Source organism: Hevea brasiliensis, chromosome 16 (genome assembly GCF_030052815.1).
Source record: "Hevea brasiliensis isolate MT/VB/25A 57/8 chromosome 16, ASM3005281v1, whole genome shotgun sequence".
Taxonomy (NCBI): Eukaryota; Viridiplantae; Streptophyta; class Magnoliopsida; order Malpighiales; family Euphorbiaceae; genus Hevea; species Hevea brasiliensis.
The window spans coordinates 59,488,939-59,505,572 of record NC_079508.1 but is presented as its reverse complement, the minus strand read 5'-3'; the positions used below and the strand labels follow the sequence as shown (position 1 = coordinate 59,505,572).

Here is a 16,634-nt window from a genome sequence, read left to right as displayed (position 1 = left end):
GTAGTGTCAACACAGGGGCAGTGGTTAGACACTCCTTAAGCTTCTGGAAACTCACCTCACAGTCATCTGTCCAAATGAATGGAACATTCTTCCTGGTCAACTTAGTTAGGGGAGCCGCTATCCTGGAGAAATCTTGTACAAAACGCCTATAGTAGCGGCTAAACCCGTAAAACTTCGCACCTCGTTGATCGTTGTAGGCCTAAGCCAATCGCCATTCTGACTTCAATTTTCTTGGGATCCACTTGAATGCCGCTACTAGAAACCACGTGTCCCAAGAATGAGATGCTTTCTAGCCAAAATTCACATTTTGAAAATTTGGCATATACCGTGCTCCTTAACGTCGCAACACCATCCTCAAGTGCCACACGTGTTCTTCCTCGGTCCGAGAGTATACTGAATGTCATCTATGAATACGATGACAAACGGGTCCAAAATGGCTTGAACACCTGCTCATCAAGTCCATGAAGGTCGCTGTGCATTAGTGAGTCCAAAAGACATCACCAAGAACTCATAATGACCATATCTTGTCCTGAAAGCCGTTTTGGACACGTCCTCATTCCTGATTCTCAACTGATGGTAGCCTGATCGCAGGTCTATCTTGGAAAAGAATCTAGCTCCTTGGAGCTGATCAAACAAATCATCGATCCGAGGAAGTGGATACTTGTTCTTCACAGTCACCTTGTTCAGCTGTCTGTAGTCGATACACAACCTCAATGATCCATCCTTCTTTCTCACAAATAAAACAGGAGCGCCCCAAGGTGAAGTGCTCGGACGTATAAAACCCTTGTCCAACAGCTCCTGTAGTTGCTCCTTCAGCTCTTTCAATTCTGCTGGTGCCATCCTGTAAGGTGGCATCGATATGGGGTTTGTACCCGGAACAACATCAATGCAGAACTCTATTCCCCTTTCTGGTGGCAACCCTGGAAGCTCCTCTGGGAAGACATCCATAAATTCTCTGACAACAGGAACATTTCCCATGCTGACACCTTCTACAGATGTATCTCTCACCAATGCCAAATACCCTTGGCATCCACGCCTCAACATTTTTCTAGCACTAATTGCTGACACCAAGTTATATGGAGCTACGCTCCTGTCACCATCAAAGCTAAACTCTTCCACACCAGGTATGTGGAAATACACCTTTTTGTTCCTGCAGTCTAAAGTGGCATAGTGAGTTGCCAACCAATCCATCCCCAAAATTACATCGAAGTCCATTACTGGTAGAGGAACCAAGTCTGCTGGGAGGATCTTTCCATCCACTATTACTGGGCTACCCGGAAAAACCATATCTACATCTATGTTGTCACTAAGTGGGGTAGCTACCGACAAAGGGCATTCTAAGGTTGTAGGGTTTCTACCCAACCTCATGGCAAACACAGGGGAGACAAATGAGTGCGTAGCACCCGGATCTATCAAAACACGAGCCTCATAAGAACAGACCAGAAGAATACCTGCCACAACTGCATTTGAGGCTTGAGCATCCTTGTGGGTCATGGTGAAAACTCGAGCTTGACCCCTACCCTGAGTGGCGTAACCACGACATCGACTTCTACCTCGACCGCCTCCAAATCCACGCCCCTTGTCCTCGCCTGTTGGCCATCGAATCGATCGCCATGTTGGAAGTACCGGATACAATGGCGAGGAACATTTGCAATGTAACCTCGTGACCCCATCCGTGGCTCGTGAACACGGGCATTCTCTAGCAAAGTGACCTGGTTGGCCACAACTGAAGCATAATCCTGAACCCATCAAACAATTTCCTGAATGTCCTCTTCAACACTGTGCACAAGGTGCCAAAGAGGATCCTAAACTGAGCCGTAATCGCTGCATTCGAATCTACACCGCTGATCCGCACTCGGTCCGAACCCTCGGATTTGTGTCTAAAACCACTCCTCTTATTCCTGCTTCTTCCTCTGTAAGTAGTTTGGCCACCACTATCCGTAGTACCCATGTGGGGAACACCTGAAGAACCCTCTGCTTTGTTTTTCTTTGCTCTTCCGCTGTCATCCACAGCATAGCTAATCTCTATCTGTCTGGCTCGATCAACTACCACGTCAAAAGACTGATCAGACATCATGGCTAGGTTTGCGTACCTCCTGTCAAGCCCCTTTAGGAATCTTTTCACCTTCATAGTCTCTGTAGATACTGTTGTAGGGGCATATCTGCTCAATTCCGTAAATTTCAGAGCATATTCATCTACTGCACTGCCATTCTGTCTTAAGGCCTCAAAGGCCCACCGCTTCGATCTCTCAAGCTTTCGCACAAACCGATTGATAAAAAGTTCCACAACCGAGCCCATGTCAATCCCTCCATCCGGTAACACGTAGTCATTCATCCATTGTCAGGCATAGGCCCCATGACATGCCGCACACACTCTATCGCCTTCTATCACCAATCAGACTGTTTCCTCGCCGTCTGCAGAATCTAAAAACCGATATGCATCGTCTGACACATCATAAGTTCCAGGCACCAACTTCTTAAAATTTATGATCTGTTTGCAAGATTCCTCTCTTGGTGCGGTGGACTGCTGCTGCTATGGAGGGTGGACCATATACTCGCCATCATGTCGATGGTTCTCTGCAGACCAGCTAGAGTAGCTGCCATGGGGTCCATGGGACCCTGTGCCATAAAGGACTGATCCTGTACTGGGGGTGGCTGCTCCTCTACTTGAGCAGCTCTAGGCCTCTTACCCCGCCTCCTCGGGGCAGGCACCTCATCCTGTGCCGACACCTCGTCAGGCACATCTGGTTCTGGTGCAGTGGCAGCTCTCCTGCTTCTACACATTTTCCTGAAATTCAGCAGCATTAGCCCACAAAATTCAAAACTGCACATTACACAGTTCTATAGACTCATATTTACACATAATTATTTGAAGCAGAAACTAGAAGCAAAGATGACAATGCAAGACGAATGTGGACCCTATTTTTTCCGCATGTGACTCCTAGTAGACTCTTCCCAACACTTTAGACAACATTCCCTAAGAATCTGGAGCCTAAGCTCTGATACCACATTTGTCACGACCCAATCTATGGGCCGGACCGGCACTAGGACCTGGGCCAGCCTAAAGCCCCCGAGGCCCGTAGTAAGCCTAACTGTTCATTAACCCAACTCTAAGGCCCATTTGGGCCCAATTTCAAGAAAACAAACGGACAGAGTCCGACCATAAAATGGACTTACCAACGGGGAGTTTTCGACTCACCCGACCTGTAAACACAACATATAGTCACTTGGGGAGCTCAGCTCACCCTCCACATACTCATCAACATAATAATAAATGGGAGCTCAGCTCCCTCATCCAATCCATCAAACATGCATATTATTATACGTTTACAGGTCCAACATGATAAGTATATTACAGACCATAATTAAATAAATACTTCTAACACATGCGGAAATTCTAGGAGTTAATAAAATTACACAAACATTGATAAACAACCTGCGAGGAAAGGGAGCAGGTTAACCTCAAAAATATCCTCCTGTGGCCTGGAAAAATATTGAACAGGAGTGAGCGTTCGACTCAGAGAGTAAAATATCAATTTTAACCATAATCTCTATAACTATCTAAAACTAATGCAACCTGTGGAATGAAATGCAACATCAGCAATAAATTCACATCATAGCATCAAAAAGGTAATTTGGAGCACTCACGCACCCTGTAGCATCAATCATAATATATGGGAGCTGATCCCCTATACAGCTCTCTTAAATCCAACCTGGTGCCAGCGAAGAACTCAGCTCGGACTTCCACTTAATAACCAAATCGAGGGTCCCAGCGAAGAACTCAAGCCGTGACTACCCCTCGAAGGATCGAGTCCCAGCGAAGAACTCAAGCCGTGACTACCCGTCCTATCCATAGTCCACACCACATCACACGCACGCCAACGCACGCACACTGCTCCAAATTACCGCAACAACATTCATGGCACTTTAACAGTTATCAATGCAACATAAATCGTGCCTAGAGTTTAACTACATAATTATATGCATATAAGTGATGCATGGGCATGCTGAACATATAATAATATCGAAATTACAATTAAAATTAATATTTTACTCACAGACTTGACGACAATCACTGTGGCGGGCGGAGGAAGAAGGTCATTCCGCTCACGACAATTTTATTACAATCATTTAATAAATCTGACTCAATACAAACAAAGAAAAAGACCAATACGTCCTAAGTCGTGCCGAAAATCCGGCAGAGTCTTCCTTATACCTAGGACCTACCCAACCTGCAAAAGGGCTCAAAACACACTTCTATACTCACAATCCATATATCCACAACTCAATCACATCACACAGCCCCTCTTGGGCCCATCAAATCAATCATCCGTTACAATGTGTAAAATTTCAATTTAGTCCTTATAATTGACCATTTTTGCAAAAACTGCCCAAATAAGTTCTAAAAATTCTAAAACTTTGCCCCGCGGTCCTTAGCAACATCACTAAGCTATTGCAAAAAGAATGATAATTTTCTAAGCTACCACGAATATTTTATGGATTTTTAATCCTATTTAAGCACTAGAAAATTACGAAAAAGCAAGGTTCGGGTTTACCTTTGCCGATTCCGACTTTGGGGACGCGCTCGGGACATCTGACAATGGGGGGCTAGCCAAAACCTCGGTCCAATTCGGAGACTTTTCCAGAACGGTCCGTTCGCCGAATTTCGCAGACTCGGTCAACTGTCGAATTTCCGCGAATCGAGGATACCTACACGAAGCCCATAACACGGGGGTTAGTGCATAAATTTTTCAGAATTTTCTAAACTCATTAAAGGCTCGAAAAAACACTGCGAAGTTCCGTGGGACCCACCGAAAAACGGTGTCGGAAAAATTTGAAATTTATGTCGCCGCGAAGCTCTCGACGAGTGGAGCGTGCTGGTACCCTCGGTTTTCTCGTGGGATTCACGGTTTTCGAGAAATCTAGCCCAAAAGTCGAAATGGGCTAAAATCTTCCCGAGCAAAAATCGGACAAACCGCTCGATGGATTTCGGCGTTCTTGGTGTCTATGGAAAGCTCTCGCCGAGTAGATGATTTTAGACACAAGACCCGATCCAATTGGTGGCCGGATCGGCCGGATTTTGGCCGGAGAAGCTGAAACGCCGCGCGCGTGAGGGAGGGGATTCGCGCGCGGTTTCCGGCCGGCGGCGGCACTGGTCAGTGGCGCGGCCTACTGGGTGGCAGAGGGAGGTGGCTGGCCGGCGGCAGGGGAGGGAGGAGAGAGAAAAGAGAGAGAGAAGGAAGAGGGAACGTCGCGCGTGGGAGGAAGAAAAAGAGAAGAAGACCGATCCGATTCGACCGGTCCGATCCGGTCCAGTTCGATTCGGCCGGTTCGATTCAGAATATAAAATTTTGAATTTTTTACTCTGCCTCGGGACCGAAAACGAGGTCCAAAAATTCCGAAAAAAATTTCAGAAAACTCAAAAAAATACGTAGACTTCAAATATATTTTTAGTTTTGCCACGTGGTCTTTAAATTAATTTTTAAAATTCATCAAAGTTTATATTTTCGGAAAATCGAACCCGATTTTTAAAATCCGAAAAATCTCAAAAAAATTCCTAAAATTTAAATAAAATTAAAATACCAAAAATGCTCATAAAATTTAAAATTTTGGGGTGTTACAAGCTGGATTCCCCTAATTTTAGTTTCTGATAATTACTGGGTTAAGTTGGCCCGAAATAAAATTATAATAGTTTAATTTAAATTATTTTATGTACATATTGGGCCTAAATTGTGGGCCTGGTCATAGATTTAGGAACAGTAAGGCTTACTACCGGCCTCGGGAGCTTTAGGCTAGCCCAAGTCCTAGTGCCCGTCCGACCCATAGGTTGGATCGTGATAGTTTAAGATCAATATATATATATATATATATATATATGCTCCTTTTAAGAAAATATTATTATTTTTAAAATAATTGTAAAAGTTATTTTAAAAATTTAACACTAAGCTGTCCAGTAGTGAAATTTCGTTTAATTTTAACACTTTTCATGTGTTTAGCTAATTTTTGTTTCTTTTCTTTTTTATTTTGAAAATGTATTTTTTTCAATAAAATATCTGATTAAAAAAATATTTTAATCAAATATATTTAACTAATTAAAATTGATTATCTAATCCTAATAAAGAATAAAATTCTCCCTCCGTCCATCCATCCCATTCATCAATCTCTCGCTATTTCACTTTTATCTCTCCTACTTTTTCTTTACAAAAATTCAATTTATTCTCGTTTTTATCCCTTTCAATATAAAAAGTTATAATCAAATTTATTTAAAATTAAATTAATGCTATTGAATTCAATTATTAATGTAGTATAAAAATATATTAATATAAAAATTAATTTATAACACCATTTAATTTATGGAAAAAGATTAAATATGCCTTCTACTTTCAATTAAGAACTAAATAAGGCTAAAATTAAGTTTTGGGCTAAATAAGTCTATATTTTTTAATTAATGTCAAATAAGTCAATGCCTAATAAAATATTTTTTTAAATAAAATATTTTTTTTAGTTTTTAAATAATAAAATATTGAAAATAGTAATTTTAATATTAAATAATTTCTGTTAACCACTTTTATTTTTTAAAGATTTTATTTTAATTAAAATTAATAAATAATTTTTAATATTTAAAATTTTAAAAAAATATTTTATTATTAAAAATGATAATATTTAACCCTCTACTGAAAATATAAGGACTTATTTAGACTTTTTTCCTCTAATTGATGAAGGGATTTATACAAATTATTTTATGATTGTTAGTAATTAGAATCAAAATTAAAATAATAAATTGTAAAAAAAATCAAGCCACCAATAGAATTGATGTTTGAAGTTTTAAAATTAAATTAATTTTTATAGATTTAATATAAATCCAAAGGATAGCTAAGCTGTGTGTTTTCCAGCTTTAACTAGCATCAAAAAGAATGAGGCATGGATCTTATTCTTAGCGTGAAAGTAGAAAAAGGGAACAAATTCTTATCCCTGTTTTCAATCAGGCTCGAGGTATAATCTATTCCCATTTGTTTGTTTCCGTTAACTGGATGATGTTAAAATTGACCATTTATCCAAATGAAAACTAGATTATGTTAAAATTGACAAGCTAACCAAAAGCAAGATAAAAAAAAAAAAAAAAAAAAGAGGCAGAAGGTTGAAACTTGAAATTGCACCTTCAATCCTTGTTATTTTTTTGTGGCTTGAATTTTGAATATGCTTTCATGGATTCGAATTGTGACTTGACCCGAAAACTTTACGTTGTGACCTGATTGGAATAAAAAGTAAGATTTGTTGTGGTAGTGGAGGGCACAGGCAGAATCAGTATAAATATTACAATATTCTGCCCTTAAATTAAGAGTTATGAGATATTAGGAAAACACACAGGGGTTTCTGAATGATTGTATCTTATTCTTTCTTTTCATCGTAGTGAAACTTTTTTTTTTCGTCTTGCCTATAGAAGTAGACCTTACGATCAAATCACGTTAAATCCTGTATTATTCTTCTTCTCTATTCTATACTGTGTGATTATGCGATTTGTGTATGTATTAGATTTACGTGCCTACTGTAACAATCCCAAAGTAAAGTGTACCAAATTCTTCGTAGCTATTGTTTCATTGGGGTTTAAGTTAACTAGGAACTTTAAGTTATCAAGAAGTTAATATATTTAGCTTGTTTGGTTGGCAGTTTGTCTCAACTTATGAAAAGTCAAGGAATTCACTTCCTTCACTTTCCAATAAGTTATAGAGTTTGAACCAAACAAGGCCTAGATTCAAGAAATAAGAGATCAATAAGCACGAAAATCTAATATAAATCATTCCTTTCAGATAATTACCCTTTTATGGCAGCAAACAAGGCACTGATACATCAGCACCACCTAAAGGGATGTTATCAGCAAATATCAACTTCTTAACATGATCTGATAAATATACAAGTTCTATGAGGAGCCAAAATTCATCAGCCATTAACCATTTTCAGTGTATGATTAATTGAAAATCACACTGCATTGAAGCCAGAATCAAGTCAACCAAAGAACACTACAAGAAGGGTCCACTCCACATATGATAGGTTTAACAGTAAGCTATTCCACTTTCCAAGCAATTTATTACCTTATCACCCAACAATCATCAAAGAAGAAGATAAATCCATGCTAGTAAATTTACTTGCACATTCCAAAAAAACAAATAATATATCACTACTGATCTTAGCATTTCTTGAGAATGTTTCAACTCCCGAACTCTTAGTATGTTTCATGAGTTCCGTTCCATCAATACCTTGTACACGCCTTCTTATGTAACTTAAATGGCTGTAATATAATTCCAATACAATAGTCTTATACAACTGACATTCAGATAGAAAATATGCAATCAAACCTGACTAAATCTTATCATAAAGTTGGGAAAAAGACCTCCCAATAACTGGTTTGCACCTGTAGATTGAACCAAATCGTGACACCACTGTACTTAAATTTGATTTTATTTGCCAATAGAAAAAACTCCACATACAGACACTTCATTACGCAAGAATGCTTCACAACTCACAAGGTCAATAATATGCTTCAGGCATTGCTTCATTTGGTAGAGTTTTCAACATAATGTGATAACCCAGAAACAGAATTCATTTGTTTAGCATAAATATAAACTTTACACAACAAATAGCTCTGGAAGGAAAATTTCATAATTCAAGAGTGCCAACTGTCAGGTAACAAATGTAAATAGAAGGATTTACTATTCCATTTAAACAGACATAGAACAGTGAAGTGAATCCACATGCGTACAAGGAGAAAGAGTGAAGCTGGAAATGTCAAATTTTAGAAATTATAAAGATGATCATCACTAATCAGTACAAGAATCAGGCCTTTAAAGCTCACAAGAGTACCTGATTTTTACAGCTTCAGCGTTTTGAAGGCACTACGACTTTTTAGTCACTTTAGCCAATGCCTTGGTTTCCATTAACCTCCACATATACCACGACCCAACAGACCTATAAGGCCTCCACTTCTCACAAACTTGCTCCATTTGCAATGGCTGCGGCAACTCCTTAAGCCCATACAAATTCTGTACTCCTTTCCTCACACCAAGATCACCCACCGGCAAAACATCAGGCCTATGCAGCGAAAATATCATAAACATGTGCACAGACCAAACCCCAATTCCCTTAACCGCAGTCAGGCTAGTTAAAAGCGTATCATCATTCATTTCAAGAATCGACGAATCTGATAAAGACCCGTTTCTGAACTTGTCTGCTAGGTCATGCAGGTAGCTCGCTTTTCGACCCGAAATTCCAATTTCTCGGAGCTGAAGGGCAGATAGCGATAGAACATTCTCCGGCAGGACCCCCGCTTCGCCACCACAGAGGGTGAGGAATCTAGTGTAGATTGATTTGGCGGCATTAGGGGCGAGTTGTTGATAAAGAATGCTTCTTGCTAGAGATAAAAATGGTGGGCTTTGAGAATCGAATGTAGGTGGCTTATTGGTGTCAATTAGAGTTGAGAGAAGGGGATCTGACTTGCGTAAATGTTCAAGAGCCAGGTCAATCTCGCCTTTGACCGATAATGGTTTAACAGTGGACAGGGGAAAGGAGTTGGTAGTGGCTGTGGCGGCGGCGGCGGCAGCGGCTGCAATTATTTTATTGGTGGTTGAAAGTTTTCGGATTTTCCGGGGCCGATATGGGATTTTGGAGGAGGAAGAAGAAGAGGGGTTTAAAGAAGTATTGGCGGTGGCGGCGGATTGTAGAGTGGAAGAGGGTTCGACTATAGAACGAGAGTGGGATCGAGTTATGGGCTTACCCATCAGAGAACGTTTGTGGTACGGTGATGATAGTGTTTGTAGATATCAGGGAGAAAATTTCAAAATGATCGCTCCCTTGTTGAAAGGGTTTTCAAATGGGGTAGTTGACCGTTGTTGGATCACTACTGGTCGTTGGACCCAACAGTTAGATAAGGCATCGTTTGTTTGGAATTTTTTTTTAAGTTCATTTTTACTATGGCAAAATAAAAATAACAATTAAAAATAATAAACATTATGTTGTAATATAATCTTAATAAGGGTAAACATTTTGTTCCCTCCTGGCTCTGATTTATGGATAGGAATATATAAGGGGACTGTTCAGAGAAAATTATTGTCAATTCATGAATTGGCTCTAAAAATAATAAAAAAAAAGAAATTAAAGATATTCATTCGCCTCCTTTAATGATTTTTGTCCATATAATTCAGTTAAAAAAGAATTGTATTCCTATTAATTTTTTAGTACATCTAATATAAGTTAGATTTTATATAAAAATAAATTTAATAATAATTAAATTAGATATTTATATAAAATTTATTTAAAATTAATTAAAATATATAATAAATATGTAAATTTAAATATAAATATTTAATATAATAATTATTAAATCTATCCTGTGCGTCCATTTTAAAATATCTTTAAATCGATGATGATAATGGCAAAGTAGGAGGTGGCAATATGCCAACTTCTCATTTGAGTGTATTAGTTTATTCCTACTAAGTTTAATTAATCGTTAGAGAGAATTTTTTTTATTAGTATTTAGAGTATCAGAAATTTATGAATAAATCGTGAAAAGTAAATCTAATGTCTAGTGAAAAAGCAAATTTCATGTATATTTTATAATTTATTCATTCTCAAACTTTTTTAAAATAAATATTAAATTTAAGGATTTTTTTTTTATTTTTTCACATGAATTAATGATGGAAAGTAACATTTTCTATGGAACCAAATACCAATGGGTATATTTTGCTAGAACTCTAAGAATTTTTTTTAATATATAAATTATCTTATATTAAGAATGGATATGAAATAAAATTGATAAATAATAAGTGTTTAGAAAATAGTACGGGGCTTAGAGTGGCTTTCTTCCATGGAAACATGCATAAGGTGACAAAAACTTTATTGTTGTATTCACATAATTATATTCATAAACCCAAACAAAGCACAACCCACACGTCGACCGTCAACGCAGATCTTTCTTCTACATTTAGTAAAATACCAACTCGTAATCCGCACCGACCGTTCAACCCAGAAATCAATCTCCGAAACGTGCCTGTCTGTGTGAAAATCTTACAAGCTGATTGGCTCTTCTATCCATCATTCCTGTTTGATAATTTGCCTAAGAGACTAAAGCTGCACCATGAGTTCCAGGGAGGAGATCGATGATGGAATTAGGAAACCCTTCCTCCACACCGGTAGTTGGTATAAAATGAGCTCCAGGCAGTCCAGCATAATGGGCTCCTCCGCCCAGTTTATCCGCGATGGCGCTGTCTCCGTTGTCCTCTGCGTCCTCATCGTCGCTTTGGGTCCTATCCAATTCGGATTCACTGTAAAACATCCTTAATCTTTTTCTATTTTTATTTCCATTTCCTTCTCCTTTTAATCTATGTGTGCATGTCAAGTGCATTTGATTTGTTTGTTGCGTCTCGTAATAAAGTGTGGGTATTCTTCGCCTACGCAAGCGGAAATCATCAGCGATCTTAAACTCTCAATTTCTGAGGTTTGACGTTCTCGGTTTTGAATCTCATTTATTATCTCAGTTTTTTTTTTTTTTCCCGTGTTTAAGTTTGACTTAATAATGTGCAGTTCTCTCTGTTTGGATCTTTATCGAATGTTGGCGCTATGGTTGGAGCTATTGCTAGTGGTCAAATTGCAGAGTACATTGGCCGCAAGGGGGTACAATATCATTTCTGGATTTAAGACATTATGGAATGATTCTGCTAATAATGCTAGAGTGTTTAATTCCTTTCATATTTGAAGGAATGATATAACAATTCATTAAAACTCAGGAAATTCTTGCATATTTGTCAATAGGGGTAGCTGTTTAACCAACGGATGATAATTGCTGCATTGTTTTGTTAATTTGCAGTCGCTGATGATTGCCGCGATCCCTAATATAATTGGATGGTTATGCATATCATTTGCAAAAGTGAGTGATCATTAGATTCTTTGGAACTTCTTAGTTATGTATCTGTTTCCCGTTTGAGCTTACCATGGATAATTTCTTGCTGCTTTTGCAGGATTCATCATTTTTATTCATGGGAAGATTGTTGGAAGGCTTTGGTGTTGGTATAATCTCATACACAGTAAGCCTAGATACCAATATATGCTTTTGTTTTTCCTTCGGATCCTTTCATTAATGGTGAATGGATGAATTGTATTATTGGAAATAGTTAAAAGGAAAAAAAAATTTGTCTGCATTCATTATGTCTAGGTGCAGTAGTGGAGCTAGATATTATAATTTGGGGTGTGGGCAAACTAAAACAGTAATAGCATAAGTTTTGTTTTATTTCAAATTATTATATGGTATGCAAAAGACAAAGTAATATGCATACTGAAATCAGGGACATTTAATATAGGGAAAAAGAAAGGAAGAACTACCTTTTATATTATTGATGCGGAACTAGTCTCAAGCAGAGCTAATAGCAAAAAATGATCCTTATAGCCAACTCAAACTAGTTTGAAATTAAGGCTTAGCTGTTGTTGTGATTTTCCCCTCTGTTTATATTTAATTTTTTTTAGATCATATCTATAGTAAATTAACCTATATTTGAGAGGACCATGATATGTAATTTATTCATTCATTCTTATCACACCTTCAAGAATTATGAGGCCTGCTGCTCATAGAAACTATGTTAAAAAAAATTTTATCCATGAGGGTTCTATGAGAAATGGGGGTGGGGGTGGAGAAATTATTCCATGCAACCGTTATATATACAACGGATAGATTTTGACTATTGATTATGATGGGACCCACCATGATCAATGACTATAACAAAACTATTATATATACAATGGTTGTATTCTAAAATCTCTGCCCTTGTCTAGGTGCCAGTGTATATTGCTGAGATATCACCTCAGAACTTGAGAGGAAGCCTTGGATCTGTTAACCAGGTTGTGATTTCTGAATCAGAATATCTGTGCTCTTCTTGTTAATTTTTGTTCTTGATGTTTTTCTGATGATAACTTGATTGATTTAATCAATTACTTTATTTAACAGCTCTCAGTTACTCTTGGAATCATGCTGGCTTACCTATTAGGACTTTTTGTACATTGGAGGCTGCTTGCTGTTTTAGGTAAGCCCCTGAGAAATCCCTCTTTGGCCTTGCATCAGTGGGTTATGTCATGTTAGGTCAACAATTTTCTTAGTAAATAGTTGTACAGGAACGATTGTCAAACCATAATATTTATAAAAGAAACAAGTTGCTTTTAATTTTTTGATGTAGTACATTGTCCTAATCCTATGGACTGAAAAAAGTACTGGAAAGTTTCTGTTCACATTTGCCAACTTAACTAAATGTTAATGTTAGTCATCAGTTAGGTAGTTTGATGAATGAATAGCTTTGATTAATCCATGCACTTTAATTTGCAGGAATTTTGCCTTGCACAATATTAATACCTGGCTTGTTTTTCATACCCGAGTCTCCTCGATGGCTGGTATGGTTCATGTATTGAATGTTGCTTCATTTGGATATCTTGTAATTTTGTTGAATTTATCTTTATCCTCCTCTGTTTCTTTATCTGGGCATATGACTGCCAGGCCAAAATGGGGATGACAGAAGATTTTGAAGCCTCTTTGCAAGTCTTACGGGGATTTGATACAGACATTTCTGCTGAAGTGAATGAAATTAAGGTATGGAACCAAACTGTTCTCTCTCTCTCTCTCTCTCTCTCTCTCTCTCTCTCTCTCTGTCTTTTCTTTTTTGGTTGTGTGTGTGCATCTTCTTTCACTTAGATTAACTTCGACATATAGCTAATATTTGCTATCAAAGTTGGTGAAGAAGATTGTCAAATGATAAAGAAGGGTCAGTTCATGTTCATCATTTTACTATCTATACAAAGTCACTGCTTCATGGATGTATTTTCTGCAGATGTCTGTAGCATCATCAAGCAAAAGAACAACAATACGGTTTGTAGATCTCAGACGAAGAAGATATTGGTTCCCTTTGATGGTAGACTAGTTTGTTTTGAAATTTTGATTGGTTTTCTGATGTTGTTTTTGTTATTTTTGGAACTGTAGGACTCCCAAGGTTGATAGTAATTTATGCTGTAGGTAGGAATCGGACTACTCGTGCTCCAGCAGCTCAGTGGGATCAATGGGGTTTTATTCTATTCCAGTAACATCTTTGAAAGTGCTGGTATGACCTCTACACACACACACACACACACACACACACACACACATTATGATATGAACTGTTGTGCATTACAAGTTGCTAAGGTTGAACCATGTGAGAAATAGGCCACCTAGGTAGAACTTACCCTTGAAAATCGACTTGCGAGGTGAGGGTGCCTAGAGACTTATTAACCTCTTGCCAAAATTATTCTTTAATAATGTGGGATTGTAACAATACCCAATGCTTGGAGAATCAACGTTCTTGTTGGTCACGATCATGTTGATCACAGCTAGCACTCTACACATCCTTACACAACAGGCCTAGGCACCACTTCGAGTGTTAGATCTGCAAGATGGGAGCTCTAATACCAACTGATATTAACTGTTGTGCACCACAAATTGCTAAAATTTAGTCATGTGAGGAATAAGCTACCTAGGTAGAACTCACCCTTAAAAACCGGCTTGTAAGGGGAGAGTGTCTAGGGACTTATTAATCTTTCACCAAAATTGTTCATTAGCAATGTGGGATTGTAACATGTAACTCATGATACTATGAAAAGATTCGATTATTTATGTTAGGTTAACTACATCACATAATTTTACAATAGCGAAAGTTCCTAATTTGCTTCACCATTCACTTCTCATCCTAAGAGAAAATTAGTGTTAAAATATAAATATTAGAAAATAATCTGAACACTTTTATGAATATTGTAGTTTCTATTATTTTCCTTGCGTTATATTTCACAATGCATGATTTTTGAACAAGTGGCTATAAATTGGCAGGGCTTATCTCAAGTAATCTTGCTACAGTTGGAGTTGGGATCATTCAGGTAATAAGTGATGTGTTATACTCAATGTTATGTTTCTTCTTTTGCCACAAGCATTAGCTTAAGAGTTGGTATAGCCTCATGGCCTGATCATACCAATAAAAATAGCGAAATTGTGAGATAGAGGGAGTGAAGAGGAAAATTTGTGGATCCTGCCCAATTCATCAAATAAGAAGTGATTAGTTTTGTATAGGTTCTTGCCACTGGAGTCACTACATGGTTGGTGGATAAAGCTGGACGCAGGATTCTTCTTATTGTAAGTATCTTTCTGTTAATTTGGAGATTTAATGGAAAAGAAACAACACCTTTGGGGATAAATTACAAAGTAAATTTGATCTTTAATTAAATCACCTGGTGCAGATATCTACATCTGGAATGACTGTTAGCTTGCTTCTTGTTGCAGTTGCCTTTTATTTAGAGGTCTGTAATGTCGCAAAGGCCATTATTTGCTAATATTATGTTTGTAAACTTTTATTGATTTTCAAGCATTCTGACATGTGTATTGGAGCAACTTTGGATGCCTTCTTATCCCTTATCTTTTTCTACATCATTGATACCAGGGCACTGTTTCAGAAGATTCTCATTTATATAGCATTATGGGAATACTGTCACTTGTGGGGCTTGTGGTATGATATCTTTTATGCTTTGCATGCACATTTGTGCTCCTCTGTTTGTGCTCTTATCCATTTGATGGACTATTACTTATCATGCAGGCTATGGTAATTTTCTTCTCCCTTGGACTTGGAGCTATTCCTTGGCTTATAATGTCTGAGGTGTGTTGCTTTATCTCAATCATAGTTTCATAACATGTGGAGTACTTTGTTTTCTGAGGGGCATTTTATGTACTATTTGATAAGCACAGTTGAATCTGTTCCATCGGTGCTTTTTCTTTCTTGCTATCCAAATGACATTAAGACTAATTGGCAAGTCTTCAAATCTAATAATTTTCTCCAGCCGTCTACTCTGTGTCCTGTTACATTACAAGCCAACAGCAAATGTCTTTAAAAAGCTTCTTTTGAATTATGTTAGGTAAAAAGATTAAATAAAACCTAGATGAGCACGTCAATGTTGATCTTGGATGCAGAAGGTGGATGAATTATGCACGTAAATAATTTATAAATTAAGTAATATCAGAATCTCATCTTATGGGTTTTGCCAACAAAAGACTATTGATATTGTGATGTACTTAGTTGCTACAGAGCGCTCAAATTTTTCTGAATCACACATTTCAGATACTCCCAGTGAATATTAAGGGCCTTGCTGGCAGTATAGCAACATTGGCAAATTGGCTGACTTCCTGGGTGGTCACAATGACTGCAAACTTGCTGTTGAGTTGGAATAGTGGAGGTCTCTCTCTCTCTCTCCTACAACCCCAACCCCCACAACCCCCCACCCCCACCCCCCCACAGACCCCCCACGTACACACCAGGCGCATTTACTCTGTTTGCACATATGTCTTATAGTGTCTAACTATCAAAACTGCTTCACTGACACAGGCACTTTTACTATTTACACGGTGGTGACTGCTTTTACTGTTGTTTTTGTGACTCTGTGGGTGCCTGAAACCAAAGGAAGAACTCTGGAAGAAATACAATCATCCTTCAGATAAAAAGTGTTTGTGCAAGCTTGTGTGATCTGCTTTCGACTAAATCATTCACTGATGCAAATTAATTCGATTGTGTTTACCAACTCGCATTGTATCG

At 37.9% G+C, this 16,634-nt stretch overlaps 2 protein-coding genes across 3 annotated transcripts; one reads left to right on the top strand and one right to left on the bottom strand.

The window, feature by feature from the left end:
- Nucleotides 1–8,158: 8,158 nt before the first annotated feature.
- LOC110634315 (alkylbase DNA glycosidase-like protein mag2) lies at nt 8,159–9,870 on the bottom strand. 2 transcript variants are annotated; one of them, XM_058138292.1, is made up of 2 exons: nt 8,860–9,870; nt 8,159–8,410 (listed from the first exon to the last, which is right to left on the bottom strand). In XM_058138292.1, the coding sequence occupies exon 1, from the start codon at nt 9,771–9,773 to the stop codon at nt 8,892–8,894; it is 882 nt and encodes a 293-aa protein (XP_057994275.1). In that variant the 5' UTR covers nt 9,774–9,870; the 3' UTR covers nt 8,159–8,410; nt 8,860–8,891. The 2 variants fall into 2 exon arrangements, with proteins under 2 accessions (XP_057994275.1, XP_057994274.1); XM_058138291.1 differs by lacking the exon at nt 8,159–8,410 and adding an exon at nt 8,527–8,775.
- Nucleotides 9,871–10,841: 971 nt separating this feature from the next.
- Nucleotides 10,842–16,620, top strand: LOC110634344 (sugar transporter ERD6-like 6). Its single transcript, XM_021783301.2, has 18 exons — nt 10,842–11,317; nt 11,426–11,488; nt 11,575–11,664; nt 11,858–11,917; nt 12,009–12,074; nt 12,817–12,882; nt 12,989–13,064; nt 13,361–13,425; nt 13,529–13,621; nt 13,860–13,940; nt 14,042–14,126; nt 14,888–14,934; nt 15,125–15,187; nt 15,292–15,351; nt 15,492–15,557; nt 15,645–15,704; nt 16,164–16,278; nt 16,428–16,620. The coding sequence occupies exons 1-18, from the start codon at nt 11,129–11,131 to the stop codon at nt 16,538–16,540; spliced, it is 1,458 nt and encodes a 485-aa protein (XP_021638993.2). The 5' UTR covers nt 10,842–11,128; the 3' UTR covers nt 16,541–16,620.
- Nucleotides 16,621–16,634: the final 14 nt, after the last annotated feature.

What these genes read in the sequence shown, in the direction of transcription:
- LOC110634315 (XM_058138292.1), bottom strand. Translation starts at nt 9,773, where the DNA reads ATGGGTAAGCCCATAACTCGATCCCACTCTCGTTCTATAGTCGAACCC.
- LOC110634344 (XM_021783301.2), top strand. Translation starts at nt 11,129, where the DNA reads ATGAGTTCCAGGGAGGAGATCGATGATGGAATTAGGAAACCCTTCCTC. An exon ending in TTGGAGTTGGGATCATTCAG is followed by an intron (nt 14,935 to 15,124) that starts GTAATAAGTGAT and finishes AGTTTTGTATAG; the next exon opens with GTTCTTGCCACTGGAGTCAC. An exon ending in CAGTTGCCTTTTATTTAGAG is followed by an intron (nt 15,352 to 15,491) that starts GTCTGTAATGTC and finishes CATTGATACCAG; the next exon opens with GGCACTGTTTCAGAAGATTC.